General features: G+C 40.3%; 1 protein-coding gene across 1 annotated transcript in view; it reads right to left on the bottom strand.

Annotated features, from left to right (window-relative positions):
• LOC109873191 (gamma-aminobutyric acid receptor subunit beta-4) overlaps nucleotides 1–22,842 on the bottom strand; it is a 64,884-nt gene that overhangs the window by 6,346 nt on the left and 35,696 nt on the right. Inside the window, exons 3-9 of the mRNA XM_020464779.2 lie at nucleotides 21,770–21,837; nucleotides 17,939–18,159; nucleotides 5,967–6,049; nucleotides 3,146–3,283; nucleotides 1,809–1,961; nucleotides 1,154–1,410; nucleotides 323–412 (exon numbers count right to left, since the gene is read on the bottom strand). Of these exons, the coding sequence (XP_020320368.1) occupies nucleotides 323–412; nucleotides 1,154–1,410; nucleotides 1,809–1,961; nucleotides 3,146–3,283; nucleotides 5,967–6,049; nucleotides 17,939–18,159; nucleotides 21,770–21,837 (1,010 nt within the window). The remainder of the gene's footprint in view (nucleotides 1–322; nucleotides 413–1,153; nucleotides 1,411–1,808; nucleotides 1,962–3,145; nucleotides 3,284–5,966; nucleotides 6,050–17,938; nucleotides 18,160–21,769; nucleotides 21,838–22,842) is intronic.

The following is a 22,842-nucleotide window of genomic DNA, read 5'->3' as shown; positions in this document are numbered from 1 at the left end:
GAGAGAACGTCAGGGAGTAGCAGAACACGGTGACATTACCACAAACTGTCCTACTAAAACTCTACACCCACCCAGCGTTTCATTTCCAATTTTCAAGCTAAAGCAAATGTAATGATGATGTGGAAGGACATTTCATTTTTTCATGCCTCTTTAAAGAATTCTGAATTGATGCACTTTTCCCATTTTCTTCCTTGTAGCTGATGCCTTACGGTGCTTTTTTTCACTGAAAGTAAATCGACACAAATGAATTGCCATCACTCCATCAACCATTGTATCAGACCTCTATTAGGCCACAGTTCATATGATTTCTAAATGCATGTACCCCAACTTTTCTTTGCTCCTCGAGGTACAGATTTCTTCTCTGTGTATATGACCTGAGGGTGTTGGTTTGAAACGGCGTGGCAATGGAGTCCTTGCAATGGAAGAAGAAAAGTGAAGAGAACATTAAACCCCTATAAAACACTGACAATTAAGCACAATTTCTTAAAAATACAGAATGCATAAACATGAGGTTAACAAGAACAACTTTGCATACGGATGGCGTGTCATTTTTCAGACACAAAGACAAGGGGCTTCGTTCAGTCGGACCGTTTCAGTATTTTCCTTTGAATACTAATGTTTCTGCCTGCATACCCATTACGATTTGTTACATTTTAGACGGAAGTGGGGTGAATGTTGGTTAGAAAGCAACTCCCAGGACAGAACAGAGATAAGACTAAGAATCAAGCCCACAGCAAAAACATAGACAACAACCTGAGAGGAGAATGAGAATGTAGTTTTACACATCTCCAGAGTTAAAGAAACAACCACAGTATATCTCCAAGCCAAAATACTCTGCTCAATCAACTCTAAGTGTCAGTCCTGGAGGAAATGCAATGGAGGGTGGTTGTTGGATGTGTATCTGGTGAAGGTGGCATCTATACGCTTGTGAAAGTACTGTCTTATGACAAACTAACATAGGGGATTCCCCTATGTTAGGGGAATAAGGGGATTCCCTTAACAAAGGGGAATAAGGGGATTCCCCTAACATAGGGGAATAAGTGTTTTGGAGTCTTTGTGATTCTCCCTAAAAAAAAATGCGTAAGGATTCTGATAGACATAGAGAGGAAGTGTGCAAAATAGCCAGAGAGAGAAGCCAGCTGAAGATACAAACCTGTTCTCTCAGGCGCTTCTCTTCGTATCGCGGGCGCTCGTTGTTGGTTTTGTTCAGCCGCTCGTGGATTTTCTTCTGTTGCTGGGGGCCCCGGCCAAAGAACACGTAGTTTACGAAGGCATATTCGAGCAGGGCCAGGAACACAAACACAAAACAGCCCATGAGGTAGACGTCGATGGCTTTCACATACGGGATCTTTGGGAGGGTCTCCCTAAGGTGGGTGTTAATGGTTGTCATGGTGAGCACCGTTGTAACACCTGGAAATTGCAAACACAAACACAAAGAAATTATTTTTAGTAACAAAAACAATCAATAGTCATCGCCATCAAAGTAAGGTATTGGTCATCAGGAAGACCAACATGCAAGGTAATGATTCTGAGTGGGAAGTGTGTGCCTCTAAACATTGCTTGACAATTTGTTCCTGCAGGGTGGAGATTTATTCAATGGAAAGTGCACATTATTAGTGGTTGTAAGGGCTCCTTTGTGTAAGTGGGAGTTGGCCACTAATCTGTTTATGACAATTCCCAATTGTGCTGTGTGTAGCATTTCGTACTGCAACAGCAACATAAGTCACCTCAATGTTAGGGCAACCTTACCCACTCTGTTCACTGGGAATACTCTGTGTTGTAATACTGCAGTGGAAACGAAGTCTTACCAAGGGCCACCCGAGCTGCAGAGGCATCGTAATTGATCCAGAAGGAGACCCAGGAGAGGATGGTGATCAGGATGGAGGGCATGTATGTCTGCAGGATGAAGTAGCCAATGTTCCTCTTAATCCTGAAACTCAGTGATAGCCTGGGATAGGAACCTTTCACAGAGAACAAGAGAGAAGGAGAGGATGGAGCGATGGAGCGATGGAGCGGGGCAGAGGAAACACATCAGTGAAGAAAAGAAACGCTGGCACAACTTATGAGTTCCAAAGTCTGCACTTTGACAATGCGCGGGGTAGTCATTTCTCCATTTGTTCAGACGGAGCACTTCATTTCCCCAAAGCAATGGATTCCTTTCCAGGGACAAGTTCGATTCCAATTAAACATGGCAGAAAGTCGCAAACAAGGCAGATTTCTCCTCAACTCCCCCATCTCAGCAGGCAGCTCCAGCGTCCCTGTGAGAATTGTCACGGAAAGCTGCTGTGCTTTTCTCGGTTTAGCACTTTCTCTGTCCTCTAAATAGCACCAAAAGGGGATTTAAAAAAGGTCCGTAATTGGAGAGCACATCTTCTCACTACTTAAGTGAGGAGGAGGAACCCACATGAGACCGTGCTGTAGCTGGTGGGGTGAACCTATGGCGCTTAACATTTATGCATGTTGCAGAGAAAAATGCCAGCTCGTTGTGACGAGACATTAATTGGTTGCATTGAATGTATTGATTATTCAAACAAGCTCAACAACAAGTTGTTAAAGAGAAATACATCTCAGGATATTCCCCTGTGGCTTTGACTTTCCCATACTTCAGCTAGAGAGAAATGTTTACCGCTATGGATGCATAGCTAATTCCATCAAGGGAATTTGTATGGCCACTTTATCAAAAGGAGAGAAAGGGAATAAGAGAGCCATGATGGTTTTAATTTAAATGGCAATCGACTGTGAGATGCACAGAGTGAGAAATGACCCTATCATCTCGCTGGTCTGGTAAATCTTTTAATGAATCAATATTCAGGCATACATATTTTATCCCAGCAGGCCCTTCCTGCCATACCTCGTGAATCTAAATAAACAAGTGCACACACAAGGGCAAGACTACTTCAATCATGGCAACCTTTTCCAAATGAACTCAAGTTAACTGTCACACAGAGATGAATTGTGAAGCAGCAAGTGACAAGTGTTCCCCATTGGAATAACATCAACAACACAAAACAGTGAGTGGAACTGGACTGACAGTGTAACTCATCCTACAATCAAGTCCACGTTAAAATATATTCCTGAGAATGTATTCTTATACCATACTATACCCCTTCAGCACAGATATGAGGTGTGGAAGTGGAGGCCTTACCTGTGGTAAACCTGACCTCCCTGGACACCAGCCGAAGCGCCACGATGGAGAACTGGGGAAGCTCCAGTTTGTCCACCCCCGTCACCGCATTGTCCCCTCCGTGCCAGTAGAACACTATGTCGTCTGTGGTGTACCCATCTGTCCCAGGTTACAGAGAATAGGTGGAGGGGATGAGAGGAGAATGAACAGGTTCAGTACTGGTACAACCTCTCACCTTAGACATTAGGGAAAGCCGAATGGGCCAAAGCAAAGGAAAATAGGCCTTCCTTCCATTGGTAATGTATAGAATATGGTCTAAGCTTATGTATGTCTCCCACTTCAGCAAAACTGAACTATATAAGAGCCTGCATAATGACACGGCTAAGTTACGTCAGACAAACATGAATATTTATCACGTGTCAAGTCATGCTTCTGTTTATGATTCATGTTGACTCCACGGGGCTCCATCAAAATGCCAGTGGAATCAAAGCGAGAAGTGTAAGGTAGATTTATGTAGTGCGGTTCAGGCGATATACTGCCTTACATTCACTGTTAAACCTCATGGCAATTACATTTCCTGGATATAGGTGCCTTTACTGTATTTACATTTAATGACCACTCTTCTGCCCCCTGGCTGTGCCAGCTCTCTGTCCATGGTTATATACCAGCCAGCACCGGAGCACCATTCATCCACTTTTCATCTTTTTCTAAAGTTAGAGGTCCAGGAACTGAATTTGACATGTTTTCATAAGTGGATGCTCCTTGTTAATCTATGATATTGAACGGTTGTTAATGCATTTTATCCCCCATGGCATTCTGCCTCTCCCAACATGTAGCAGGATATAGAAGAGTTTCATTTCACAGCATGTCCAGATGTCCTCCCTTATCCACATGTTATATGTTATTGGGGGTGTGGGGGTGATGGATGTGGTAGGTCTATTCATAATTACACTTTATATCTATGGGGACCTAGGTAGGGCCAAGTCATGGACATGTTATGTTGCTTGGCTGTCACTAATGGGGAAATCAATGGCATGACATCATTGGTTTGGAGAGGAATACTGTAGCTGTAACTTCTCTGTACACATTGCATGTTTCACATTTGCATATGTTAGGATGTGACAAACCTTTTTCACTCTGGCTGTAAAATTAAGGGAATTTGGGTTGATAAAAGATATCCATCCAATGCCATGCCTCTGTGCTGCTTTGCCATGAAAGGAGCATCGATGTTGTTATGACAGACGGGGTCCATCTGCCCGCTCAAGTTGCATTCAATGGTCAATATGTAACGGCTTCTAATTGAAATTACAAGCAAGCATTAAACATTTCACCTGCTTCTGTCAATGCAGTCATTGCCCTCTGAGTTAACGCATCTATAAGAAATGGTACTCAGAGTCAGAGATGCCAATAATGTTGGCCAGGATAGCTGCTTTAAATGATCCATAATGATCACATCTGCTGACAGCAGGCCTCTGCAGACTGAACCCAGAACCACCCCAGTCAAAGATACATCAGTACAGCTTAGACCTAAACCACCCCGAAGTCAAAGATACATCAGAACCACCCAAGGATACATCAGAACCACCCCAGAATCAAAGATACATCAGAACCACCCCAGAGTCAAAGATACATCAGAACCACCCCAGAGTCAAAGATACATCAGAACCACCCATGCTGACATCAAGCCTCTGCAGACTGCACCCAGAACCACTCCAGTCAAAGATACATCAGAACCACCCAAAGATACATCAGAACCACCCCAGAGTCAAAGATAAATCAGAACCACCCAAAGATACATCAGAACCACCCCAGAGTCAAAGATAAATAAGAACCACCCAAAGATACATCAGAACCACCCAAAGATACATCAGAACCACCCCAGAGTCAAAGATACATCAGAACCACCCCAGAGTCAAAGATACATCAGAACCACCCGGGAGTAAAAGACACATCAGAACCACCCCAGAGTCAAAGATACATCAGAACCACCCGGGAGTAAAAGACACATCAGAACCACCCCAGAGTCAAAGATACATCAGAACCACCCAAAGACACATCAGAACCACCCCAGAGTCAAAGATACATCAGAACCACCCGGGAGTAAAAGACACATCAGAACCACCCGGGAGTAAAAGACACATCAGAACCACCCGGGAGTAAAAGATCCATCAGAACCACCCGGGAGTAAAAGATCCATCAGAACCACCCGGGAGTAAAAGACACACCAGAACCACCCGGGAGTAAAAGACACATCAGAACCACCCGGGAGTAAAAGACACATCAGAACCACCCGGGAGTAAAAGACACATCAGAACCACCCGGGAGTAAAAGACACATCAGAACCACCCGGGAGACAAAGATACATTGGAACCACCCAAAGATACATCAGAACCACCCGGGAGTCAAAGCTAGAGGGTGAAGTAAGACTGTATGGAGAATTTTGGCCTAAGGACTTGGGCTTCATCTTTCAGTAAGGATAATACAAATGGTTCAATTCCAAATATGTTTTGTGAATATTGACAGAAACAACTTGAAATACAAAAGGCTCCTTTTGTATTTTTCATCTAGAGACATACAGTATGACAGGTCTAAAAGTTGACTTTTGCCTTAAATGTATAGAGACGTGAGCTGAATTATGAAGAAAAAAACACAAACTACCTGCAATCATAGGCAGTCCCTTGCTGTGTTTTTAAAACGCTGTGATACCCAGTGAAAATGGCAGGAAGACATTCCTGCTGAGATGCTTGAGAAGCCAAGGCAGGTAGTTGGGGGAGGGATGGGAGGTGACTTAGCTAGAGTGCAGAGGAATGGGGGAGAAGACGTTTGTATTAAGTCCACCTACAGCTTTCGATTTCCAAGGTGCAGTTCTGTTCGTCGAGGGGGTACCTCCTCAAATCCATCATGCAAGCTGCTGTGGTGGTTATTCTGGAAAAGATAGAGAGCAGAGACATTGAGGGTGAGAGAAAAGGGAGAGCAGAGAGAACCGCTGTTACCTTGGTAACCTTTAAGAAATCGTAGCTTAGCCTTCACTGCACGATGTGGATCTTTAATTGAGCAATGTTAGGCAGTTGTCTTGTGTTTAAAAAAAAGAAAGAAAGGCAATGCAATTATTGGCAAGCTAGTGTTGGATACAACCTCTCTGAGGTCAGATTTTTAGGAGCGAGGGATGAGAAGGGATGGGGGAAGAAGAGGAAGATACATTTAGGTCAGTTCCTAATAATCTGGCCCACTGTTTGAAATCTTCCATAATAGCCATGGTCAGTTCTTTATGAATTTTGAATGAATGAAATTGCAGAAAGTGAGGTTGTTAGGAATGTGTTCTGACTGAGGCAAGTTGATTCCAAACAGAGAGAGGTTGGAATAAGAAATTGTATGTGTCTCAGTGAGCAGCATTTTAGTGCTCATATATAGGCTTAATGACAGCCCTGATCTATGTTGTGACTGCAACCTCGCACACAACTGGAGCTGTTTGCTTCTTATTTACAGTTCTACCTATAGAAACATTATGAATGAATTCAAGCTGTTAAAATGTCAAACAAAAGCACAGGTACAGTTGAAGTCAGACGTTTACATACACTTAGGCTGGAGTCATTAAAACTAGTTTTTCAACCACTCCACGAATGTCTTGTTAACAAACTATAGTTTTGTCAAGTCGGTTAGGACATCTACTTTGTGCATGACACAAGTAATTTTTACAACAATTGTTTACAGACAGATTATTTCACTTATCATTCACTGTATCACAATTCCAGTGGGTCAGAAGTTTACATACACTAAGTTGACTGTGCCTTTAAACAGCTTGGAAAGTTCCAGAAAAGTATGTCATGGCTTTAGAAGCTTCTGATACGCCAATTGACATCATTTGAGTCAATTGGAGGTCTACCTGTGGATGTATTTCAAGGCCTAACTTCAAAATCAGTGCCTCGTTGCTTGACATCATGGGAAAATCAAAATAAATCAGCCAAGACCTCAGAAGAACAATTGCAGACCTCCACAAGTCTGGTTCATCATTGGGAGCAATTTCTAAATGCCTGAAGGTACCACGTTCATCTGTACAAACAATAGTACGCAAGTATAAACACCATGGGACCACATGGCTGTCGTACCACTCAGGAAGTAGATGCGTTCTGTCTCCTAGAGATGAAGGTACTTTGGTGCGAAAAGTGCAAATCAATCCCAGAACAACAGCAAAGGACCTTGTGAAGATGCTGGAGGAAACAGGTACACAAGTATCTACATCCACAGTAAAACAAGTCATATATCGAAATAGCCTGAAAGGCCGCTCAGCAAGGAAGAAGCCACTGCTCCAAAACCGCCATAAAAAAGCCAGACTACGGTTTGTAGCTGCATATGGGGACAAAGATCATACATTTGAGAAATGTCCTCTGGTCTGATGAAACAAAAATAGAACTGTTTGGCCATAATGACCATCATTATGTTTGGAGGAAAAAGGGGGAGGTTTGCAAGCCAAAGAACACCATCCCAACCGTGAAGCACGGGGGTGGCAGCATCATGTTGTGGGGGTGCTTTGCTGCAGGAGGGACTGGTGCACTTCACAAAATAGATGGCGTCATGAGGAGGGGAAATGATGTGAGTGTGTATATATATATATATATATATATATATTTTTTTTTTGATGTGGGTATATTGAAGCAACATGTCAGGACATCAGTCAGGAAGTTAAAGCTTGGTCGCAAATGGGTCTTCCAAATGGACAATAACCCCAAGCATACTTCCAAAGTTGTGGCAAAATGGCTTAAGGACAACAAAGTCAAGGTCACAAAGGTCACATCACAAAGCCCTGACCTCAATTCTATAGAACATTTGTGGGCAGAACTGAAAAAGCGTGTGCGAGCAAGGAGTCCTACAAACCTGATTCAGTTACACCAGCTCTGTTAGGAAGAATGGGCCAAAATTCACCCAACTTATTGTGGGAAGCTTGTGGAAGGCTACCCGAAACGTTTGCCCCAAGTTAAATCATTTAAGGTGTATGTAACCTTCCGACTTCAACTGTACATCTTTAATGCTTAAAGTAAACATCTATTTCATTCAAACCCAAAAGCCAACAATCAAAACGCAGAAAGTCAATTTACCAAGTTTGTTTAATTCCCTTGGGATACATTGAATCAGTTGAAAAATGAAACAAAATGTATATGCTTTAAATCTCACACTAAATTGTGATCGACTGACGTATATGTTTCAGCCAGGTGTGTTTATGAGGGGTGTACATTCATTATATTCCATTTCAATAAATCCAGAAAAGTAGGAAAAGTGCACTGCTTACAGATTATTAGTGTGGGAGTCTATGGCATTGAACTGAGATATTAACTAGTGCAGCACATTTTAGTAATTACATTTGTGCTGTTAAGTCATACCAGCTTGTGCCTGCTTTCAGGTTTGTTGTGTAAATGAACTAGGGAGCTCACTGGTTTGCCTGAATGGGAAAACTAATTGAGTTTCAACTCATCAACCCCTGTGTGTCAGATGCACCGTCACATTTATGGAGAGAATTTGAAAGGTAAACCATTTGTGTGTGTTAGGGGGTGGGAGAGAGTGGTGGGGAGTTTACCATTTACAGCAGCCTATTTTACATTTGGGATGCCCATTGTAGGATACCTGAGTCCATGCTGTCTTCCAGACTGCTGGACAATTCAGCACATTGCAAAAGATTCCCAGTGTGCAGGCTAATACAAGCCAACCCAACTACTGTCACACACATGCACAGGTACTGGTGAAGTGTATAGAGAGCAATAGGAAAACAATGTGGAGTGTTAGAAGGGCATATACAACCATGATGAAAACAGAACCCATTTCAATACAGTGAGTCACCGTTTGGGACAATATACTTTTTGACTCCCTCTACTTTGGTGCGTTAGGACTTAATGCCGTAGCAAAATTATTCTGACTCTCCCCATGGCACAACACAACCTCATTATCACTCCCCTCCGGCTTTATCATAGACCAAGTACATTTCACTTCGCATTGTACATTGTTTTCTATCTCACAACTTTACTGTAAATGACTAATGTAAAGCAAAGCTGCAAAATGTTGGGGAAAGAAACAAAGCCTGTGTCCCTTTGGGCTCTGGCTGCTGTGCTACTTTGAAAGGGCCCCAGGATGCTCCTCTCCCCCCAGCAGCCCCCCAGTCCTCTGGGTGGGTCCCTGTGGGCACCTCACTGCAGACTCACTGTCTGGGATGTTTCATTGATGAAACTGGGACATTGTGTTGATGAGGGATTAGGAGGGTGGTTTGTGGCTTTTTTCTGGGGCACAGAATTCTGTATGGGAATTGAGCCTCCTTTCCAGTCAAACAAATAAGCAGAAATAAGTGGTTCACTATATTTGTTTGTATTGTGCAGTACAATAGTGACTGCTATATGCAATAGTAAATGGTACATACAAAAGCGACTGATACATGCAATAGCGACTGCTGCAAACAATAGTGACAGCAACAAACAAAAGTGAGTGCTACATACATTAGTGACTGCTTCATACAATAGTGACTGCTACATACAATAGACTGCATCATACAATAGTGACAGCTACATACAATAGTGACTGCTACATACAATAGACTGCTACATACAATAGTGACTGCATCACAAGAGTGACAGCTTAATACAATAGTGACTGCTACATACAATGGTGACTGAAAAATACAATAATGACTGCTCCATACAATAGTGACTGCTACATACAATGATGACTGAAAAATACAATAATGACTGCTACATACAATAGTGACTGCTACATACAATGGTGACTGAAAAATACAATAACGACTGCTACATACAATAGTGACTGCTATATACAATGGTGACCGCTACATACAATAGTGGCTGCAAAACACAATAGTGGCTGCAACATACAATTGTGACAAGCACATACAATAGTGACTACTACATACAATAGTGACTACTACACACAATAAGGACTGATAAATACAATAGTGACTGCTTAACACAATAGACTGCTTCATACATTAGTGACAGCTACATAGAATAGTGACTGCTTAACACAATAGACTGCTTCATACATTAGTGACAGCTACATACAATAGTGAATGCTACAAACAATAACGACAGATGCATACAACAGTGACTGCAACATACAAATGTGACTGCTACAGAAAACAACAACTGCTACATACAACAGTGACTGCTACATACAACAGTAACTGCTACATACAACAGTAACTGCTACATACAACAGTAACTGCTACATACAACAGTAACTGCTACATACAACAGTAACTGCTACATACAACAGTAACTGCTACATACAACAGTAACTGCTACATACAATAGTGACTGCTCCATACAATATAGACTGCTACATACAATAGTGACTGCTACATACAATAGTGACTGCTCCATACAATATAGACTGCTACATACAATGGTGACTGCTACATACAATAGTGACTGCTCCATACAATGGTGACTGCTACATACAATGGTGACTGCTACATACAATGGTGACTGCTACATACAATAGTGACTGCTATAAACAACAATGACCGCTACATACAATAACGACCGCTACACACAACAGTGATTGCTATATACAAAGGTAACCACTACATACAATAGTGACTGCTACATTAAATAGCGATCTCTACATACAATAGTGACTGGTACATACAATGGTGACTGCTACATACAATGGTGACTGCTACATACAATGGTGACTGCTACATACAATAGTGACTGCTACATACAATAGTGACTGCTACATACAATGATGACTGCTACATACAATAGTGACTGCTACATACAATAGTGACTGCTCCATACAATAGTGACTGCTCCATACAATAGTGACTGCTCCATACAATAGTGACTGCTCCATACAATGGTGACTGCTCCATACAATGGTGACTGCTCCATACAATGGTGACTGCTACATACAATAGTGACTGCTACATACAATAGTGACTGCTATAAACAACAATGACCGCTACATACAATAACGACTGCTACACACAACAGTGATTGCTATATACAAAGGTAACCGCTACATACAATAGTGACCGCTACATTAAATAACGATCTCTACATACAATAGTGACTGCTACATACAATAGTGACTGCTACATACAACAGTGACTGCTACATACAATGGTGACTGCTACATACAACAGTGACTGCTACATACAATGGTGACTGCTACATACAATAGTGACTGCTACATACAATAGTGACTGCTACATACAATAGTGACTGCTACATACAATAGTGACTGCTACATACAATAGTGACTGCTACATACAATGGTGACTGCTACATACAATATTGACTGCTACATACAATATTGACTGCTACATACAATAGTGACTGCTACATACAATGGTGACTGCTACATACAATGGTGACTGCTACATACAATGGTGACGGCTACATACAATAATGACTGCTACATACAATATCGACTGCTACATACAATAGTGACTGCGACATACAATAGTGACTGCTACATATAACAACAACTGCTATATACAATGGTGACTGCAATACAATAATGACTGCCACATACAAAACCGACTGCTACATACAATAGCAACTGCTATATACAATGGTGACCGACACACACAATAGTGACAGGTAAATACAAATGTGACTGCTACCTACATTAGTGAGTGCTACATACACTGGTGAATACTACATACAATATCGACTACTACATACAACAGTGAGTGCTGCATACAACAGTGACTGCTCCGTACAATATTCACTGCTACATACAATGTCGACTGCTACATACAATATCGACTGCTACATATAATGGTGACTGCTACATACAATAACGACTGCAACATACAATATCGACTGCGACATACAATAGTGACTGCTACATATAACAACAACTGCTAAATACAAAAGTGACTACTACATACAAAAGTAACTGCTATATACAATGGTGACCACTACATAAAATAGTGACTGCAACATACATTAGTGAGTACTACATACACTGGTGCATGCTACATACAATACAATCCTGACTGCTACATACTATGGTGATTGCTACATACAATGGTGACTGCTAATTACAATAATGACTGCTACATACAAGAGTGACTGCTAATTACAATAATGACTGCTACATACAAGAGTGACTTGTATATACAACAGTGACACCTATATACAAATGGTTACCACTACACACATTAGTGACAGCTGCATACATTAGTGAGTAGAACATATATACTGGTAAATGTCACATACAATATTGACTGCTCCATACAATTGTGACCTATACATACAATAGTGACTGCTACATTTTTTTATTTTATTTTACCTTTATTTAACCAGGTAGGCAAGTTGAGAACAAGTTCTCATTTACAATTGCGACCTGGCCAAGATAAAGCAAAGCAGTTCGACAGATACAACGACACAGAGTTACACATGGAGTAAAACAGACATACAGTCAATAATACAGTATAAACAAGTCTATATACAATGTGAGCAAATGAGGTGGGAAGGGAGGTAAAGGCAAAAAAAGGCCATGGTGGCAAAGTAAATACAATATAGCAAGTAAAACACTTGTCACACATACATACAAATGGTGACTGCTACATGCAATAGTGACTGCTACATACAATTGTGACTGCTACATATAATAGTGACTGCTAAATACAATGGTGACTGCTACATACAATTGTGACTGCTACATATAATAGTGACTGCTAAATACAATTGTGACTCCTACATACAATAGTGACTCCTACATACAATTGTGACTGCTTCATACTATGGCGACTGCTACACACAATGGTTACTGCTACATACAATTATGACTGCTAAATACAATAGTGACTGCTGCATTCAATCGTGCTACATTCATTCTGTTGCACAGTCAAAATAATGTGTCCCCATGTCACGCCTGCTGAAAACACTCTAGGCGTATACTGTATGTTCCTTCTCATGTAAGAGAAGCTCACATGACAATCGAATTAACAGGAATGTCTTCCCCGTGAATGGTAAAGGGATCATGGTCTTCATGATAAGTCATAGAGGCATATTTGTTACAATCATGAATATATACCCGACAGGCAATCTGTACAGGCATGACTTTGTCCTCACTTCATCCTTCCACCTTTTCACCAACTCCCTCTGGGTAACAAGAGATGTTGCGACCATTTCCGCCCCTCCCTCCCTCCCTCGCTCCTTCCTCTGCACCCACAGCTGATTCCACCAAGAGACATATTAAATAAGCATTTACCAGACCATTAGTTTCCCGTCTCACTTCCAAACATCATCAAATTCTCATTAATACCCCAGTCTGTCTGACAGATCCTAAAACATCTACCCCTCGGAGACAGACACCAAGATGTCCCTGTGTTTGGTGGGGTGGACTGGGGATGAGGACCTAGTTGATATGAACAATCTCAAAGTGATTTAGTGAGCCAGTGTTAACAAAGTGTATGCTGACTGGCTGAAAAACCACCAAAAGAATGGAGAAGACTGCCATTCTCTTGCAGACACTGATAATGCTATCATGTATCTCATGTCAATAAGCAAGGGCATGCGCTAAGTCCCCCATTCTGGAAAAATAACACAATCCTTTTCCAGAGGCTTACCTAAGCTATATTTCATCTTCCAGACAATAGGGACATGACAAGAGCAAAATACCATCTCCACTGATTGTGAAGTGGAATGAGGTAATAGAGCCTCATAACAGAGCTACGCATCAGATAGTAATACAGCCATTACAGCAGCATCTGTACATTTAGCTGTAAGCTTCCTATAATTAACATTTGAAGCTGAATTCGTTTTTTTTGGCTTTGAAACATAAAAAAAAAAATGGGACTGCCCTGTGTAACAAAAGAAACAAACATCATTGGCCAAAGCACATCAGCATTATTTTTTAACCTAAAGAAGGCCTCCAAGAAGGCCTCCATTCACTGACACATGATGCTAAACAAATAAAGTGAAGTCAAATGAATTTATTTAAAAGCACAAGTGCATGTGTACCATGTGTACAGTCAGGTCCAAAATGATTGGCACCCTTGATAAAGATGAGAAAAAAAAGACTGTATAAAATAAATAAATGCAAATACTGAGATATTTTGTATGCTACATTTTATACTAGTACAATTGCTCAGAGAAAGATATTTTGTTTAGCGAGTCATATTTTTTGGGGGTAAACACATTATTTGGATAGTCCATCTGGGCAATTCAATAGTAAGGGAATTTAGGTTTTGACTCAGTATTTTCCCCTTAAAATGTATGCCAAACAAAAACCATTCATTTCAAAGTTTAGCTCTATGTACAAGGACAACTTTTAACAATTTCCACTGAACATCTTACAAAAACTAATTTAGTGGAAGAACTGTGCAGATGCAAAGTTTGTTAAGGGAATTATCTCCAGTCAGGTTTTCATGTGACAACGTTTTCCACAAACTCTATTAAATATCTGTTCCGAACTAAGATTCAAAGATGTGTGTGTCAGCTATGACATGACACCTTGAGTTAGATTTTAAAAATTTTAGTTATTGAACTACAGTAAGTGAAGTGGATTTACACCTGGTAACGGAATTAAGGGAATGGGTTTACATCATGGGTCCCTGATATGTACTACACAGAAATGCGTAATTATGTAAATCAATGTAATTCTCTTCATTTTTTCACAAGTTTGGACATCACAGCAGATTACAGTGCAGTAAAGTAGAGTCCAGTACAGACGGATAAACCATGTGATTCTTATGTTCAGCAAAGATCTTCTGTGTATAAGTGACGCGCGAGGGCAAAAAAGCATCTAACACAATTCTACGAGTAGTCTGAGGCAGACATTAGGTAAGGAGCGTTTTCAAGCGCAACGTTAATAACGGCGCTTTGGTGGGAACGCTTTTGGGAAACAGTTTAGAGATTCTAACAATGCTCCTACGACGGTTCTAACAATGAACTTAGCCTTAATATGCTTTTGGGAAACAGTTCAGAGATTTTAACAATGCTCCTACGACGGTTCTAACAATGAACTTAGCCTTAATATGCTTTTGGGAAACAGTTCAGAGATTTTAACAATGCTCCTACGACGGTTCTAACAATGAACTTAGCCTTAATATGCTTTTGGGAAACAGTTCAGAGATTTTAACAATGCTCCTACGACGGTTCTAACAATGAACATAGCCTTAATATGCTTTTGGGAAACCTGGTCCAGTACTGTGCTATCCAAACTTGGGAAACATACGTCTATGATGGGTTCAGATTTGGTCCACTCTGGTCCATCTGTGGACGTTAACATCAAGGCCAGAGTGGACTGACCAAATTTCAACTACCCTAACCGCAAACTTAGCAGACAGTTGCTTATCAACAGATAGTATGACCATCTATAGAGAATCAACAGATGGACAATCGAAAGTAGTTTTTTTTTTTTTTTCCCCAAAAAAGATAGGAGTCAAAACGACTGTTTTCAGTACCTTTCAATACCTCACCTTGCGAGGATAATGGCACTGAGCCTTTTTCAAAAATGTTTTATGAGATTGGAGAACACATTGGGAGGGATCTTAGACCATTCCTACATACACAATCTGCCCAGATCCTTGATATGCTTTGTCAGTGCTTATGGACTGCCTTCTTCAATTCACACACACACAATGGGGTTCAAGTCCAGAGACTGACATGGCCATTTTATGGTCATTTAACCTCCTTTTTGGAATTTGATTTATGCTTGCGGTCATTGTCTTATTGGAAGTTTCAGCCTGCTGGTAGAGGCAACCAGTTTTTTGGCTAAAAAAAATCATGCTACTGGGTAAAGTTCATGATTCAGTTGACCTTAACAAGGGCCCCAAGACCAGTGGAAAATAGCCCCATAACATCAAAGAGCCACCATCATATTTGACCGTAGTTATGAGGTACTTTTCTGCATATGCTTCTGTTTTTCAACACCAAATCCACTGCTGGTGTACCTGGCCAAACAGCTCTATTTTCATGTCATCTGACCAAAGCACCAGTTCCAATCCATGTTCCAGTGCCGTTTACATTTGTTGGATGACATGAAAATAGAGCTCTTTAGCCACGAACAACAGTGGTGGGTTTGGCGTCGAAAGAAAGAAGATTATGCAGACAAACTTGGCTGCAAGTGGATCTTCCAGCAAGACATTGACCCCAAGCACACATCAAAATCCATAAAGAAATGGTTAATTGACCACAAAATCAATATTTTGCAATATCAGTCTCTGAACTCGATCCCCATTGAAAACCTGTGTTTTGAATTGAAGAGGACAGTCCATAAGCAAAAGACAAAGGATATTAAGGATCCGTAAAGATTATGAATGGAGGAATGATCTAAGATCCCTCCTAATGTGTCTTCCAATCTCATAAAACACAAGAAAAAGGCTCAGTGCCGTTAAGGTGGGGTACTGAAAGGTATGTTAAACAGGGGTGTCAATCATTTCCCCCCGTACTGTATTTTTTTGAGAAACAAAATGATTACTTGTTAAACAAAAATCTCTTTCTCTGAGCAATTGTATTACTATCAAATAATATAATGATCTATTTTTGTTTGTATACAATATAGCTCAGTATTTGTATAATATACAGTATTTTTGTCACGGCCGTTGAATGAAGAGGACCAAGGCGCAGAGTGGACCGCGTACATTTTATTTTTTATTAGAAAAGACGCCGAACAAAACTATAAACACTACAAAACAAACCGTGAAGCTAAAGGCTATGTGCCATAAACAAAGTCAACTTCCCACAAAGACAGGTGGGAAAAAGGGCTACCTAAGTATGGTTCTCAATCAGAGACAACGATAGACAGCTGTCCCTGGTTGAGAACCCTATCCGGCCAAAACATATACAAATAATAGAATAGAATAGAATACAAATAATAGAACATAGAATACCCACCCCAAATCACACCCTGACCAAACAAAATAGAGACATAAAAAGGATCTCTAAGGTCAGGGCGTGACACTTTTTTACTAATCTTTATCAAGGGTGCCAATAATTTTGGACCTGACTGAGTATACAGTTCCTTCCATGACAGACTGACCAGGTGAATCCAGGTGAAAGCTATGATCCCTTATTGATGTGACTTGTTAAATCAACTTCAATCAGTGTTAGGTGAAAGCTATGATCCCTTATTGATGTGACTTGTTAAATCAACTTCAATCAGTGTTGATGAAGGGGAGGAGACAGGTTAAATAAGGATTGAGACAATTGAAACATGGATTGTGTATATGTGTCATTCAGAGGGTGAATGAGCAAGACAAAAGATTTAAGTGCCTTTCAAAAGGGTATGATATTAGGTGCCAGGCACACCGGTTTGCATCAATAACTGCAAAGCTGCTGGGTTTTTCACGCTCAACAGTTTCCCATGTGTATCAAGATTGGTCCTCCACCTTAAGGATATCCAGACAACTTGACACAACTGTGGGAAACATTGGATTTAACATGGGCCAGCATCCCTGTGGAACGCTTTCGACAAATTGTAGAGTCCATGCCCAGCCGAATTGAGGCTGTTCTGAGGGTAAAACGTGTGTGTAGGGGGAGGAGGTATACTCAGTGTATATGTCAGGTATTAGCATGTCATGTAATTGTCAAGGTAGGCTATAACTACTTACAATTGAATCCTGTCATCAGAAATTCAGCTAAATAATTTAAGTTAGTCGTGCTTTTATCAGTGATTCTCTGGACTCATGTTTTTTTAATGGAAGTAAGGAAAGTGAAAAGGCAGGAGGGCCGTGATACTATTTAACCACAGACCTAGTTTCTCATATGCCTTCCCAAGGTCTCTTCCAGTCCTGCCTGACAGGCCAGGCTTTAACCAGTTTAGTTACAGTAGAATTCCAATGAAAGTTTGCTGTACCTGAGCCCATATAACACGGTGCCATCAGGATGCAGTCGAATCATACGGTTCTTCACTGTCACGCCATGCAGGAAGGACTTCTTGTCATTGAGGAAGTAGGTGTCTGGGAGCCACAGCTGGTCTGCTACGCGGTTATCCAGAGTCAGGTTGAGGGGCAGCTCAGCGTATGCCAACCGCTTGTCTCGCCAACTTTGCTGGAAATACATTGTGATGGTGTAATCCTGTGGAAAAAGGAGAAACAGCACTGTGAGATTGAAAAATAAATAGTTGCTACACTCTTAGAAAAGAATGTGCTATCTAGAACATAAAAGGGTTATTTGGCTGTCCTCATGGGAGAACCCTTTGAAGAACCTTTCCAGATAGAACCCTTGTAGGTTCTCCAAAAGGTATGGGGACAGCCGAATAACCCTTTTGGAACCATTTTTTTTCTAAGAGTGTATGCATTGACAAAAGCTTCAACTATGGGAAGGATAAGTTACCCTTACTGTAATTGCCCTATCCTACACCATATACTTACTACCCAATGTGCATAAATGTATGCACATCTAAATGTATCATCATAGTCATTATGTGCAGAGTACATCAAAAAGCATTAACAGTGTTTTTCAAGGATACAATGGAAACACAATGGAAACGTAATGAAAATAGGAGACTTACAGGGAAGTGATTTAAAGGCTAAGTTAAGTTGAACACCTCCTCCAATGACAGTACAGTATTTCTGAGTTTCGCATGATAAATGCTGCCAATTTATTCTGAGAACCTCAGTGTCCCGAAATCTCAATATAATTGTCTTAAAACCATAATATACATCACATTTTATAAGCGGACTGAGAGCTAATCTTAGTGGTTATTCAGCTGGACATAAAATGACCTATATTCTCACAGGGTGTACCCTATCTGAAGAATATTCCATATTTTCCAGAAAAAAATACACTTGCTGCATCGTGAAAAAAAAAAAAATGAAATGAAATACTAACAAGGTCATTTTGTTTTTCATGGCTTTCGTCTGATTGCAACAAAAAACAAGTGAAACGATGTGGTTTTCTTTAGCTATGACTATGTTGGCTGGCTGACAAAATGCAAAAATGAACAGCTAAAATAGACGAGTTTGGCATTAGACATAACATGCATGTTGAGATTATCCAATGTTTTCCAAATTGACAATAACCAGGTTTCCATCCAACCTTTTTATGCGAGTAAAGGAAATGTTGGATAAAAAAATGTCATGAACTTTCCAAATGTCAACAAAACAAAATACGCCAGCTAAGGTAGAATCTTTTTTGTGTCGGTAAAATTAATTATGCGAGACATATCGGTGGAAATGCTTTTAATGCACAAATATTGATATAATAATGACATTGTGTGGTCCCTCCCACTACGACTCGCCGGGAAAGCATGCTGTTTATTAGGCTACAGATGAAAAATGATAATATTCACAGGGTGGTGAAAGTGCAAGGTGATGAGCATGATGCTCTTTTCCAATAAATATTGAGGGTCTTATTCTGGTGACATGATCAACGATGCTTGGCTGCCGTTTGACAAATAGAAAAAATCTTGCTCTTTTGTTCATAATAATCTCATAATGTAGGCTATACCCGCAAGGTATCTGCAAACTGTTGGCTAGAGCTCACGTTCCAATACCAGAGTGGGCACACTCGCTATTTAACGCAACACTTTTTTTTGTCAGAAAACCATCAGTAGAGTTGCAAATCTGCAACAAGTCAATTTGACGCAAACACATCTCTGGTGGGAAAATGCACACATTGTTTTAATGCCGATTTTTAAATATTCGCATGGAGATATGTCTCAAATTGAATGGAAACCAAGCTAGCCATATCGTTTTGTGTCTGTCTTTGTTCACAGGAACCTTTTTCAACCTTTTCAGCCCTGCACCTAATGCTACCTTCTCAAATGTCCAGGGAAACTAAAATAACATCAAACATAAGATACAACTTGCTGTCTTCAAAAACACCGGAGTAGAAAATAAATCTCAGAAATAAAAAATGAATATATCAAAAGCGCCTCATGTGCTCTTAAAAATAAAGAAAACAGCTTTGTACATGAGTGACTACCTCTAACAAATTAAAAATAAAATGTGCTATTGCTTGAAACTGGATGAAAATCCTCTCGTGATTTGAAATGGCTTGTGGGGGGTGTGAACTCTTGAGTGTGTCTGTGCCACATTAAAGAAAAGAACATACAACAGCGAGCAGAGAGACAGAATGATGTCATTGCAGAGACACCAGCCATGTTGTCTTCTTTAAAGAAAAAGACTGAGCCTGATTTCTCACCGCGCTCTAATAAACAGAAGATAAATACGTAATATAATCAAGTAAATCAGATGCACAACATGTCTATGGTTATCCAATGTTTGCAAGGCCGAATATGATTGACTGAAATTGTATTATTGCATTGCAAATACACTGAACAAAAATACAACACCTGAGGTCCTACAGTGCCTTGAGAAAGTATTCATACCCCTTATTCCACTATCTGTTGTATTACAGCCTGAATTAAACTTTTTTTTTTTAAATGTCACTCATCTACACACAAGTGAAAACATGTTATTTTAATTTGTTTTGCAAATTTATTGAAGATGAAGTACAGAAATATATATATATTTTTAAGTATCACACCCCTGAGTCAATACTATACTGAACAAAAATATAAATGCAACATGTAAAGTGTTGGTCCCATGTTTCATGAGCTGAAATAAAAGATCCCAGAATTTTTCCAGAATTTCTCTCACATTTGTGTGTCCAAATTTGTTAACATCCCTGTTAGTGAGCATTTCTCCTTTGACAAGATCATGTATCCACCTGATAGGTGTTGCATATCAAGAAGCTGATTAATCAGCATGATAATTACACAGGTGCACCTTGTGCTGGGGACAATAAAAGGCCACTCTAAAATGTTCAGTTTTGATACGCAACAAGTTTTGAGGGAGCGTGCAATTGGCATGCTGACTGCAGGATCGTCCACCAGAGCTGTTGCCAGAATTTAATGTTCCTTTCTCTACCTTAAGATACCTCCAATGTCGTTTTAGAGAATTTGGCAGTACGTCCAACAGGCCTCACAACCGCAGACCACATGTATGGCGTTTTGTGGTCAAGCGTTTTTTCAACGTTGTGAACAGTGCCCCATGGTGGCGGTGGGGGTATGGGCAGACATACGCTATGGACAACAAACACAATTGCATTTTATCGATGCCACTTTGAATGCACAGAGATAACGTGATGAGATCCTGAAGTCCACTGACGTGCCATTCATCCGCCGCCATCACCTCATGTTTACAAATGATAATGCACGGCCCCATGTCGCAAGTATCGGCCCAGTTCTTCCATGGCCTGCTTACACGCCAGAAATGTTACCCATTGAGCATGTTTGGGATGCTCTGGATTGACGTGTACGACAGCGTGTTCCAGTTCCAATATCCAGCAACTTTGCACAGCCATTGAAGAGGACTGGGACACACCAGACTGGTTGTCTGATCCATGCCCCTACCTTTTTTTTAAGGTATCTGTGACCGACAGATGCATATCTGTATTCCCAGCCATGTGAAATCCATAGATTAGAGCCCAATGAGTTTATTTCAATTGACTGATTTCCTCATATGAACTGTAACTCAGTAAAATCGTTTATATTGTTGCATGTTGCATTTATATTTTTGTTTAGTATACTGTACATTGAAACAAATTAATTTATCAAAATTGTAGTTTATAAAATGGGTGCATCATGCTTTACCACGAACCCTAATAAATGAAAAGGGACACATTGAGACAATGTTCTATATGGACAGTGCTACTGTAAGAGAAGGGGTTTGTAACTCACCATGTTCACTTCTGAGATGGAGTCAATGCTAGCGATGTTGATGCTCATTCCTACGATGACTGGGGCACCTGAGGGAACACAAGAGTCAGTACAGTCACACAACAAATTCACACCATTATTCACACTGGGCCAAAAATACACATCTAACATAACATAGGACAACACGTACACAGATTATAATGTACTTAATTTGCAAAAGTAGTATGCAATAAGCAAGGCATGTTTTTTTCTGTTTGGTTTTTCTTTTATCTTATGAGATTATTCTGTATAATGAAAAGCGCTTTACAAATGTAATAAACTATTATTAATGTTAAGATCATTTGATTATTTTCTTATCTTCACATGCTGGGTTATCTCAATAATTATCAGGATATGATCAGAATATCATTGTATTCTATTTTTTAGATGCATTACATATGAGACTGGACGTGGACATTTCTGATGTGGCAGAGTGAATCAGACATTTTTGGGAAAACTGTCATAAATGTGTCACTGTGGGAACAAGCCTCGTATGAGCAGGAAGAGACCACTGACGGTATCGAGATGGGCATGAAGAAAACAGACCATTACTTAAACCCATTGACCTTTATCATACAGTATGTGGAATGTGACCAAAAAAAGGCTGCAGACTTTAAAGTAAGAACAAATTGGTGGAACAAAAATCATAAAAATTGCAGAGGCTATAGTCAATAGTCAAATCCAATTTTTGGGAGGCTTTAAACAGCCATATAAAATCGGACTAATTCTTTCTTTAAACTTCATAAAATTGTAATCCATATGAGATTCAGGCACATCACGCTAATTTCACGGTCAATATTCTCGCCCCCAAATCATGTAATCTTTGAGTATCTCATCCTACCTCTTTCTCCTTACAAGAAACGTAAACATTGAAGTGAAAGGGATGTAAAAGTGTGTTGATATTCAGCAATGTCAAAAGTGAATAATTAAACGCCCAGTGCAGTCAGAAACGTGTTTTATACACTGCTCAAAAAAATAAAGGGAACACTTAAACAACACAATGTAACTCCAAGTCAATCACACTTCTGTGAAATCAAACTGTCCACTTAGGAAGC

The sequence above is a fragment of the Oncorhynchus kisutch genome, linkage group LG28 (genome assembly GCF_002021735.2).
Source record: "Oncorhynchus kisutch isolate 150728-3 linkage group LG28, Okis_V2, whole genome shotgun sequence".
NCBI classification, from domain to species: domain Eukaryota; kingdom Metazoa; phylum Chordata; class Actinopteri; order Salmoniformes; family Salmonidae; genus Oncorhynchus; species Oncorhynchus kisutch.
Note: the sequence above shows the minus strand (reverse complement) of the source record. Positions and strands in the feature narration are given on the sequence as shown.